Source organism: Arachis ipaensis, chromosome B03, assembly GCF_000816755.2.
Source record: "Arachis ipaensis cultivar K30076 chromosome B03, Araip1.1, whole genome shotgun sequence".
In the NCBI taxonomy this organism is placed as follows: domain Eukaryota; kingdom Viridiplantae; phylum Streptophyta; class Magnoliopsida; order Fabales; family Fabaceae; genus Arachis; species Arachis ipaensis.
This window is the reverse complement of record NC_029787.2, coordinates 116,299,901-116,312,865: the sequence shown is the minus strand read 5'-3', so window position 1 is coordinate 116,312,865 and position 12,965 is coordinate 116,299,901. Positions and strand designations below refer to the sequence as shown.

General features: G+C 31.6%; 1 protein-coding gene across 1 annotated transcript; it reads right to left on the bottom strand.

Moving 5' to 3' along the window:
* On the bottom strand, nucleotides 2,655-4,087 carry LOC107633693. The gene is made up of 3 exons (XM_016337296.1): nucleotides 3,870-4,087; nucleotides 3,530-3,775; nucleotides 2,655-3,132 (listed from the first exon to the last, which is right to left on the bottom strand). The coding sequence occupies exons 1-3, from the start codon at nucleotides 4,085-4,087 to the stop codon at nucleotides 2,655-2,657; spliced, it is 942 nt and encodes a 313-aa protein (XP_016192782.1).

The window sequence follows — 12,965 nt, the reverse complement described above, 5'->3', positions numbered from 1 at the left end:
AGCAATGAATGCAGATTTGAGAGTTAATGGGTGTTGGAGAAGAATATGAACAGTTTACAAGGAATAACTATTATAAATGCTTGAATTTTTTAAAAACACAAGAAATATTAAAAGAAAACATTTGAAAAGGTGTTTCAAAAAATAATGATAAAAAATTGTAAGCAAACATTTGAAAAGACAAGTCAAAGAAAAGTTTTGAAATTTGAACCTGATTTAACTTGATGAAAAATCCTAAGAAAAAGTATTTTGAATTTATGATAAAAATCTAATAAAGCCCACATAATAGAATAGAACTTCTCCATTTGGGCCTAATAGTGGTTTTAAAGAAACACAATGGACCACCAAAGATTCAGTTTTGACCCATATCAATTATTTGTACCAACATTCAGTCTGATATTCAAGAAACTTAGAAGGAGTCATTATCTGTTCAGTTTTGTCTCCTGTCGACCTGAGAGACAAAAGCACATAGAGAGTTACATCAACAAATGTTCACGAATTCAGTACTAACAATACCCAGGACAGTTCTCAACTTGCAAAATCTATCTTCAGATAATAGTTTTTTAAATATATCAGTAAGTTGATCCTCAGATTTTACAAATTGTATCTCAATTGTTCTTTTTTGCACATGTTCTCTAATGGAGTGAAAGCTCACTTCAAATTTGAGTGTAGAATAGAGTTTTTTGAAATATTTAAGCCATAACAATTGTGAACAACAAGAAGAAGAGATTATGTATTCAGCCTCGGCTGTGGACAATGCAACCTAGCTTGTTTCTTGCTTGAATCACACATTTAGTGACTGCCCAAGAAAGCAACAAATTCCTAAAGTGCTTCTTCTATCAACTCGGTCACCGGCAAAATCTGTATCACAATAATCCACTGTGCAAAACTCATTAGATTTAGGATACCAAAGACCAAAATCAGAAGTGTTATTAACATATCTAATGATTCTTTTAACGGCTGCAAGATTGGATTCTTCTAGATGAGATTGGAATTTAGAGCAAACTCCAACACTTTGAACAATGTTCAGTTTAGAGGATGTTAGATACATAAGAGATCCGATCATCCCTCTATATCTTGTTTCATCCACATCTTTACCATTTTTATCTTTTTCAAGTTTAGAATTTAAATGCATTGGTGTGCTTATTGGTTTGAAATTTTTAAACCAAATTTCTTTACCAATTCTTTGACATATTTACCTTGGTGCACAAAAATGCCACTAGGAGTTTGTTTGATTTAGAGTCCTAGAAAGAATGTAAGACTGTAAGTTCTCCCATCATACTCATATCAAACTCACTAGTCATTAATTTTTTAAAATCAGTACACAAGACTTCATTAGCCAATCCAAACACAATATCATCCACATAAACTTGAATTAGAATGAAGTGATAATTAGATTCTTTAATGAAAAGAGTTGTATCTATGGTACCTTTTTGAAAACCATTTTTCAATAAAAAATAGCTAAGTCTTTCATACCAAGTTCTAGGAGTTTGTCTCAAAGCATAAAGAGCTTTAGAAAGTTTAAAAACATGGTTTGAGAAATCTTTATTTTCAAAACCGGGAGGTTGTGCCACATATACCTTTCTATCAATAACACCATTTAAAAATTCACATTTGACATCCATTTGATAAAGTTTAAATCCTTTGTGAGCGGCATAAGAAAGTAACAATTTTATTGCTTCCATTCTTGCAACCGGAGCAAAAGATTCATCGAAGTCAATGCCCTCTTTTTGATCATATCCTTGAGCCATTAGTCTTGCCTTGTTTCTTGCAATGCTACCATTCTCACCCAATTTTTTCTGAATGATCCATCTGGTACCCGTCACTTTCTTTCTATTTGAGTTTGGTACTGATGTCCAAACCTTATTTTTCTCAAATTGAATTAATTCTTCTTCCATTGCCTTGACTCATTATGGATCATCAAGAGCTTTCTTCATATTTTGAGGTTCTATTTGAGAGATGAGAGCAAGATCATTTTGTTCCAAGCTTCTTCTATTTGACGATCTTGTGGTAACTCTTTGAGATGGATCTCCAATTATAAATTCTTGTGGATAGTTCTTACAAGAACTTTCATTCTCTGGGCCTGGATGATGATCTAGTATGGATTGGCTCTGTACTATTGAGATTTTCAAAATTCTCAGCTTCGATATGAGACAAAACAGATTTGTCCCTGCATTTTAATCTGTAGAATCAGAGACAGTATTTTCCAGCATTTAGTCATCATCAATTAATTATTACTAGTGTATGAACCCGTGCTCAGCACGGAAAAATTTATAAAAGTAAAAAAAATTTATATGTTTGGATATTTTAAAAAAAGCACAAAATAATTATGTTAAAAAATTTATAAAATTATTATCAAAATCAAAGTTTAACTTAAAAATAGTGAGTAATAATCATTTTAAACTTTTTTTAAGTAAAATAATTATACATTGATACAGAATTTAAAATAAAATTAAAATATTTATATTAGAATCCTATTTTTTCAAAAACTTCTCTATAAACAACATTGATGGTTAACTTTGCAGACATTCATACGTGATTCATAAGTAAAACTTTAAACTTCTCTTACTCTTAACTCTTGAAAGTGCTACATATAGTTGGCCATGTGTAAAAACTGGTTTGGGCAAGTACAATCTAACATGAGATAAAGTTTGTCCCTAAGACTTATTAATTGTCATGGCAAACGATACTATTATGGGAAACTTTCTTCGTTGGAATCTAACTAGGACGGTTTCATTTGTTGGTACCATATTCATTCTTGGAGTCAAAACAATATGACCAACATTGTTATCCGTTAAGACTTCACATTCTATGACATGATTTCCAACCTTCCTAACTTGTAGCCTTGTACCATTACAAAGACCAATGGATTGGTCAATATTCCTCAATAACATCACCGGATTACCAACCTTGAATATTAATTTATGTGGAGGCAAACCAGAGCAATTTATGCTATTCAGTAATTCAGGACCATAGAGATCTAGTTGACTCTCCATATTCCCTTCATCCATACGAATCGAATCTGAACTAAGATATAATTTTTTCCCTCCAGGAATGATAGCCATCAGATGGTTGTTGACCTCTTCAACGATGTCCAGCGTGGGAGGCAGTATAGTTCTTGCTTTGAAAAAAATCCTTTGAGGACATGTTATCCAAAATATTTAGATAAGAAAAATGAACTAACTCATCAAATGCCTGGTCCGAAGAAGGAATAACAATATCTCCTGGAAGACATATCTCAGATTCACCATCCATATTGTCACATATTAGACCATCACAAACTTTCAATAACCACTCACCAAATTACTCTGTCTCATCTTGATCAGAAGCAGTCGTCCCTACAGAGAGTCTCATGTTTTTTGTTAGTTTGAGCATCTGACAAAACTTCCAAAGGTAAGACGAATTCACGGTTGAATGAACGATATCTTATCTCGATCCTCGTGAAATTACAGGAGGAATTTATCTAAAGTCTCCACCTAGTACAACCACTTTTTCTCCAATGGGCAAATCTTTGTTATATGTTGGAGAAAACCTCATGATATCACCTAAACATTTATCAAGCGCTTCATAGCAGTACCTACTAACCATTGGAGCCTCATCCCAAATTATAAGTTTGGCTTTCAACAACAGCATTGCTTGAGGGGAACCAGGTTTGATGTTACATACAGAATGCTCAGTTATATTCAGCGGTATTTTGAACCTTGAGTGTGCTGTTCTTCCATTGGGAAGAAGTAAATATGCAATACCACTTGAAGCAATGTTTAACACAATATCACCCCTTGAGCGAATCTCAGCAGACATAAGGTTCCAAAGAAATATTTTTCCAATACCCCATAACCATACACAAAGAAAAAACCCCTTTATCACAATACACAGCTATAACAATTTTATCGAATGCATATTTCTGCTCAGATGTTGCGATGGCTAACATGTTTGAGGCATTTTTCTTTAAATCATCCCTGTTAAAATTTAGCTCTTCCCTGATAACCTTTTCGGTTAACAAAGGACTATCAACTTCAATTGCTAAAGGCATATGAGGATAGTCTTTCAAGGTTTTACCATAGGAATGTAAGATCTTGTCTATATCCATTAAGCACAACTGATTAATCTCATCATCTCACATGGTTAACTCTGCATATTATATGATACTGTAAAAATTCAATCAAACTAAAAATGATCAATAATGAAGAACTTTTATAATTACAATTATAAAAACACACCCCTGATGTTCATCACGGTTCTCTGTGGATACAAAATATCATCTGGGAGTTCATGCCAACATCTATCCCAGATATGTTCTGGTCTTGAGATATTGTTGGATGTTAATAGAATGACAAATAACCTTCTAACATATGATCCTGAGGCCCACGAGCTTGCTTCCTTAATTGCATCCATGAATTCTGTGTCATCTTGCAAGAGTCCAAGGATGAAGCATGCATCTCTATACGTAGCATAAATTGTTCCTCCTATTGTTCTTATATCTCAAAAATTCATACATCCTCTTTGAGTATTCAAGAGAAGTCGTTGGTAATATTCTTCGGTATTTGCTGCAAAAAACTTGGTTAAAATCCCACTTTTAAATTGCTAAATGGATTAGGCTACGCGATTTCAATTAGTATGCAGCTACACATCCGCATAAGATTAATTTTTCTAAAAAATATAGAACAATTCTAAAATTGTGTAATCTACAGATTATAACTGCTGAAAGTTATTTGAACATTTGTTTTCTAGTGTAGATAAATCGAATAAAATGGATGTGGGGTACATGCTGTTAAGATTTTAAATTTAAATCATCAAATAAATAAGATCAAAATTGAATATAAACTCGTCATTACCTGCAGGTACATGAGTCAACCTTCCAATTGCAAAGTCTTACTTTCGAGGAAACCACTTTGAAGCATCGTCCTTCCAAACAAACTTGGTTGGAAATTCAGGATAAGTCAGACTTCGAGTATAGGGATATGACATGTTCGCCGCCATCCATCCCAAAAACATGGACTTGAGATATTGCTCTTTCGACGATATCATTTACATTAGAAGTTTCACTACAAACCATAGGTTGCTCATCCTCCAAATGGAATGGAAGTCTAATCACAAATGGTTCTTTTTCTTGGATTTCGTATCCAAATAAACCAGACTGCCTCACATGCCGAAATGTACCTACAATCGTAGTAATTCCTAATTTTGTCAACAACTTGTGTGGCTTCTGACGGATCACCAGCGTTGTATAGGGTAGTTGTTACGCGGTCATTGCCCTTATGTACATACTTAAACAGATACTTAATAGAACTTGTTTGGCATGTGTATTCCACATTTATGTGACACCCGAACTTGAGCAACAATTCTGGATTATAAGCAACAATGAGCTTATTGTCTAGTACACATTCCCTTTTCTTCACTATTCGACTGTTATCAGTACGCCTATATTTAGGAAATCCGGCTTCATCAATGAGTGTTTGCTGTCTAAACTCTTTGGCATAAAACTTTGAACAGTATCCATTCTTCATGCAAGGTGAATTCTTGTTGTACGGACCACATGAACCATGTACCATGTAATTTTGAGCAGCTCCATGTAGATTTGGCCTTTCATTTTCATCAGAAATCTTAGCTGTTATATGTTTGTCTATGTCATCTGGTCTTTGTGGCTTGAACTCGATACTCATGAATAAAAAGATATGTGCATGTGGAAGCCCTCTCTTTTGAAACTCTATACTGCGAACATCTGAAAATTGAAAAAGACAAATGAGCAAAACATTACAACATAAGATTTTAAGAAGGTGTTGCATAAACACAGACTTACATCCCAAAATTTTGCCAAAGATTTTTCCCTCTTTTAGGTCATAAATCAAACCATCAAGTTTGATCTTGAAAACTCGACACAATATATCAGGGCGGTCTTCTACCTTCAATCCAATGGGAGTCACTTCTCTTTTTATCTCATCCCATTCAGGGTTACAGGTCATAGTGATAAAATAGCTAGGATATCCTGCATATCTACAAATTACAAATGCATCTTTAAAATTATTCATCATGTACTTAGGTCCACCGGTAAAAGTATTGGGAAGAATGATTCTTTTGCCAAGCCTTGCAGCATCTACATCCCCGTTTATAAGACTTTCATGCAGAAATTTGTATTTATCAACCCTCAACTGTGGTTGTTTATACCTAAAGAATTTTAACCTCTCTGATTTCACCATTGTGTAGGCATCTACCAAAAACTGTTGGAATAATCTCTTTGATATCAGAATTAATAGAGATTCACCCGTCCTTTTCTGTACGTAGTTGAAAAGCAAAGAATTATCACAAAGTGATTGTTTTGTTTTTCTTTATAGTCCTAGCGGAGATAGAATCTGATGTTGCAATACGCAAACAAAATCCATCCTCCCCATACAGAAACAACAATGGATATTGCAAGGCTAAATAAGATGGGTGAAAAACATCAATCTGTTAGAGCTTTCTAGTTTGACTCTCTATAATAATATCTCTATCTTTGCTTAGTTGTTCGACATCGCCAACAATCAATGCAACCACTTCAGATATAGATGGCAAGTTGTATGTCCTGCCATCTGTAGTCCTTTTACTAATCAACTTAAACTTTATGTTTGTGCAATTTTTCTGTTGGTACCTATCTCTTGCATAACGAAAACTCTTTGCCAAACTATTATATTTGTCTAGCACGTTTCTTAATATTGCCACAATTTTCTTATCCCACTCATTTATAGCTTCATTGGAACTGCACAAAAAAAAACACAATAAATTTTATGTTATTTTCTCTCACAGATAAAAAATAACTAAAATGTTTGACTGGTTGCATGAAAATTATCGAAGTGTGCTTATCCGATTATCAATCTCATTTTTTGTGTCATAGATATATAGTTGGGCAAATGTTGGTCGCAGACTATCCGGAGGAAGTAAGCTACCAATTCTATGGTAGTTTTGACCCCCAAGCTTAAAAATTGGAGGAGCAGTCCCATTGTTCACCCCATGGTCAATTTTTTCGGCCATTGATGTAAAACAAACCATTGAATTAAATGCCCTTATATTTTTTAGGAAATGAATACTTCTTTGATCTCCTCCAGTATGAAGTTGAATGAGCTCATCAGGAGGCAAAGAAAGTAGAGGAAGCTCGATCTTTCCTTCCATACAACATAATGAAAACTTTGGTTGGGGCAACTATTTGAATTCAGCAAGCCTTTCTTCAGACCACATCCATGCTTTACAGTGTTGACATTGATAAATAGGATTTTCTATATCCCACACATCTGCCGAATGAACTCTCTTTAGATACTCAGTTGTCATACCGATGCAATTTAGTCCATGATGTACACAAAGATGCAAATAAACATATAGATAAAATTTTTACATACCGTCTAAAGTTTCTGAGGATGGTATAAAATTATCTTCTATATTCACATCCGACATTGAATCATCATAACTATTCAAATGGTTTCAACAACAGAAACCACATACATTCAACTCTTTCACCGTCTCAGTACAGGTCCATTCGAATAGAGTTGCGGTCTCCTTATTGAATACAACAAAAGTTATTGTAGCAATACCATCAAAAACTAACAAATTCAACTTAGGTGCTTTTTTTATTCAAAAACATCAATTAACACTTGGTCTGTCACCCTTTAGTTACAATAAAATCATAAAAATTATATTCAACACAATTTAAATGCTCAAACACAATCTTCTTAGGCTTATCAGTTTTCTAGGTTTTAGTCTAGCAGAGAAGACTTTGGTATAAAATTGTTGTAGATATATGAATTTTTTCTATTCAGTCTATCTCATTTTGCCATTTTTTTTTGTGGATAGACAATATTTCCATCAATCAAAGCAGTTTTTGTTTTTAATAAATTGTTCTCTTATTGTCTACTAATTGTTGGTATTAAGCTAGATATTGCTAAATAAATTAAAAAGAGACATAATCAATTACATAACTTTATTGCTTTTTATGAAAAGATTGCACAAATAAGTCCAATTAAAGTCATACCTATCAACCACATTATTCATGTCCTTATTACAGCCATCGCAGAATTATGTATCCACATTAGCTTCTGCCTTCACGATGCAAACACAAGATTTATACCACCAACTTAAAACGGGTTCAACATTAAGAACAGTGGCCAGAACAACATAGAATCCAACCTACATAGGAACAGTTTGAAAGTCCAAAAAACAAACAATGAACCAAACATAAAAAAGTAATTTTCTATAAGGCACTCACATCCACAGCTTCACGTAACTCCTTTATTGTCTTCCTCTCAGTGGAATATAAAACTTCATCTTCATTAATATACGCCGGATTGCCAGAAGCACAGACAGGTACTGCGAGATCTCTCTATAGTACACGCTACTTATCAATCACAACGCCATAAAAATACAGTCAATATACACAGCCATAAATAATTCATAATATTGGTACAATACCTTTTTCGAAGCATCACAGCCTCAAGAACATCTGGATTTATCAAGAGCCTGGTACCATACATAATGTTCTATAAAATATTGGTACCTATGTACAATAATTATTGCTTAAATGAGTTGTACAATTATACATGACAGAAAAATTATCGAATAGAAAGTAACCAAAAGTGTCCTTACATTTAAAAAACCAACTATAATCTACTGTGAACCTAATTAATTAGTAAAAAAATTTTATTTTAGCAATGAGCTATACAAAAAAATATTTATTGCAAATATAAAATAATAAAAAGTATTATATAATAACAAAAATATAGCTTGAAATTATATATTGATTAATTAATTATTGAGTAATTCAACATAGAATTTACAATAAAAAATAAAAAACTAGTGATACAATTTATCCACGTGTATATAATAATATTTTTTATCACTTCAAATTTTAATTTCTAGAACGCCAGCCATTTGTCGGAATTGTTATTACTGTTTTCTATAATTTCACTTGTAATTCCACATGATCAAAAGTATTAAAACACAAAACACAGTACTTATAATTTTGCTTCCACGACATGTAGTATCACACTCTAAAATTTAAAAATAAAAAAATTACTATTATATATAACATCACACCATAAAATTTTAAAACTAAAAATACCTATTGAATCGCATCCCAATAATTAGTAGAAATAGCTACAATAAGATATAACCATTCGATAGTGGTCAAATCCTCACATACCTCGAAAATTCTTTACTCTTGCAAATTAAAAAATAACTACCGGTAGCTGTTGCTCACCCGCCGCCAGAAGACCCTTGATCCGGTCCACCATCTCTCTAAGAACAGCAATATTAAGCTTTAAACTGCAGAGAAAATATAAATTATTTAGAAAATAAAAAATTGCTTATATAAACATATTAAGTGCTAAGTAAGAGCATCGAAAAAATTCACCCGTCATTCTCAATATGAATGACCAACATGTCAATAAGTTTGTCATCCATCACATATTTTCTCTCACCCTCTACACTGATCATAACTCCAGCAACGTCTAAAATAAATATCAAATAGAAGATTGTACACAAATCACCCGTCTTAGTGATATTTTGTCATAAAAACAAAAGAAAAATTAACTTATATACTTGTCATAAATCATACACTTATCAACCAAAAAAAGATATTGAGGAGAGTATCCCATAATTTTTCTAAAAGGGACCAACTTAATACCATATAACGGTATTGCATCATAGAAAGAGGATAAGACAGTAGTTCATTTTTGAAAAAATAATCGAAAATGATGTGATGTTGTGCGGTACAACCCACAGTTGTTGCTAACTCCAAAGTATGTAAAAACATACACAGCTCCTTCCGATATCAATGATTCGAATACATATATCAGATCTTTATCTACAGAAGTATGCATAGTTGTTCTCTATTTTTTTCACAAAGCAAAATATTTTTTTATTCATTTTCTACACACAGTACCAATAAAGTCTAACTAAATAAACAAACAAAATTTATATAAAATATTTTTTTCAACAAAAATAACTGAATAAATTAAAAATATGATTTAATTCCAAAATATTAAGTATTAAGTATTAACTAATGGATTTATATTCACCCAAAAGGAAGAATATACATATAATGGATTCAAATATTTAATACTTTAATGTATACTATCATTATATTTTACACAAAAATTTAATTATATATTAACACAATAATTAAAATATTTAATTTAAAACGACTAATTTTATTGTTTAGTGACTTCACTTGAGTATAAAATTTTTGTATTTGATTTTTTTTCACGCAACTCATATAAAAAACAGGTTGAAAAAACTTTTGATTTATTTTTTTTAACCATAGGTATTAAAAAGAAAATATTCGTGATGATAATCATGCGTAAGAATTAAGTGTTATGTAAAAGAGGGTTAAGATTAACGACAATCATGCATATGCGTTAGTCATATTATTTTTCTCTCTTTTTTTTCTTCCATATGCATCTTTGTTTAATGTGATTGATTTAGTCTAAAATTTTGAATGTTAAATTAGTGGAGGCTATACGCTTATTTCCTAACTGTCAACACTACCTAGAGATGCTTAGCACAAACTTTTCTAATACAAATCTCTCTTGTTAGTTGTCACCCTTACGGGAGGAAGAAATTTAAGTCTTCAAAGCTGAGAATAAAAAACAAAGAAGTAAGGAATAATCTGATTCTCAATTTTGTTGTGATGTGCTTATTATTTCTTATCAAAGATATACATTATGCTTTTTTAGGATGTGAAAGCAAGAGTGACTCAAATTTTGTTGTTTTTGGTCGGCATAAAGTCTTATATCCAATCTGCATTACTTAGTGATTATGTATCTTGGCATTAGTGCATGTCTTTGCAAGCTAAAATTTATAATTTTATATAATTGTCTATAAAAATCTTGCTAAAAGTCCCCCAATCCCTCTCTTTATTGGCCGAATACAACATTAGCTATATATTAAATCTGTTTTTGACTGTAGAATTTTTTTATGATAAAAAGCTTATGTTTTCTTACAGAGAAACACAGAATTGGATTTTGTCTATTTTTGAATGAATAGTCCCAAGAAAAGTAGAAACTGCTGAGGTTGAATTTATGACAATTATGAGGTGAGAATCATACAAATATGGGACTAAGTGTATGAAAATAGAGAAACAATTGTGTGCATGAATAATATTAGAAGTACCTACTCATCCATCAACACCATTTCAATAGAGCTAATGGATTTGGGGTCTTTGAATCTCGGTAAAGACCAAAGTCTGATTATTCTGACATGAATCTTCCAACATTCTTTTGGCGGTGCAATCATCTCTAACAAATCATATCGCCTAACTATTTTTTCTTTAGTGAAAAAAATAAGAGCAAACGTAAATTCTAGCAAGTACATATGGTAAGATTGTAGGATCACACCTCTTAGACTTTTATAGCAACTAAAAAGAGGTATATTTTCGAGTAAACCATTTTAAAATTGGAGTGCATCCAAAATCACATATCCTCCATAATCCAAAAGAAGAAAAATCTGTCTTGATGATTTAAAAAACGAAAAAAGATTTGAATTGAAAATAAAACACTTATTCTACATCATAAATACTGGCAAATCAAAATGTACTGAGTAAAAAAAAGGAGTATGAAAATAAGATCTGAATCCATGCCTTCCTTGCAGCAGCTCACCTCCATCAGTTACAGATAGGGAGCATCCCAGTGCGACGGCGATCTGAATGACAACAACATTAGTGAAAGTCTCCTCTTGCTGGTCCGCTATCTAACCTCTCTGGTCACATTAGTATCTCTGATCGTTGTCGACCTCCTCCCCGGCACAACCCCATCATCATCTCGTCGCCGTATGAGTAACCAGTCTTCTCATCTTTGCCGTTCTGAAGTTGCCAGTGCCAAGACGCCGTTCTCCATTGCTGGCGTATATGCTTGCTTGCTGAGAGAGAGAAGACCCAAAAAGACTAAAATAGGACTTTGGGTGCGGGTTGAAATTAATTGTATGAGATTCGGATAGGTTTTCTATCTGTCCAGCTTGGAATCGGGATTAGTCTCCATAGGTCCATGTTTTGTTAAGATGCAATGGAGGCAAGCAAGCCAACATGGTGTGGGCCCTACTTTTTCATTCCCTTTTTATTACAATTCACAAGTTCTATGCTTTGTTTGATTGTTGTATAAATCATGAATCTACATTGGGCTGCCTAGGAAATTAATTTATTTTGCTTACGTTTTAGAATGAGTTTAATTAATAATTTGTTATATAAAATTATTTTATATTTTTAATAAATCAAATCTAATGATATTAGTTAATAATACATAGAATAATTCCGTTTAGAATGAAGAAAGTTTTGCCTTATATTACTTTTGCTTACGGAAATATAAAACTTAAAACTTAACAATCCACGGAATATAAAAAGCTAAGGAAATTAAGGTGATTTATAAATTATCTTTAATTTATATATAATATAATTAAATTTAATGAATTCAATTAGAATAAACAACAAATTATTTATTTTATTTCAGACTTTATAAATGAATAAACCAATTAACTAATATAAGGAATTACAATTAATGTAGTAAAATTAATCAAGTATTATATACTATAATAAATTACATTAATATTTAAATATCTAATCAAATCAATTAGTTAATATAATTAAGTCATATCAAAACACTTAAAAATGCACCATACTTAATTAAATACTATCTATACTATATAAACCACATTTAAATCCATTTTTCCGTGCGTATATAATTTAAAGTAATTTACAATTTATTTGATTGAATATTATAATATAAAATAATTTATAAATTAACATTAATTCATATATAATATATAATTAAATTTAATAAATTTAATTAGAATAAACAACAAATTATTTATTTTATTTCAGACTTTATAAATGAATAAACCAATTAACTAATATAATGAATTACAATTAATGTAGTAAAATTAATCAAGTATTATATACTATAATAAATTATATTGATATTTAAACATCTAATCAAATTAATTAGTTGATATAATTA

What these genes read in the sequence shown, in the direction of transcription:
- LOC107633693 (XM_016337296.1), bottom strand. Translation starts at nt 4,087, where the DNA reads ATGGATATAGACAAGATCTTACATTCCTATGGTAAAACCTTGAAAGAC. An exon ending in GATAAAATTGTTATAGCTGT is followed by an intron (nt 3,776 to 3,869) that starts GTATTGTGATAA and finishes GATTCGCTCAAG; the next exon opens with GGGTGATATTGTGTTAAACA. An exon ending in TGTTTAGGTGATATCATGAG is followed by an intron (nt 3,133 to 3,529) that starts GTTTTCTCCAAC and finishes ATGTCCTCAAAG; the next exon opens with GATTTTTTTCAAAGCAAGAA.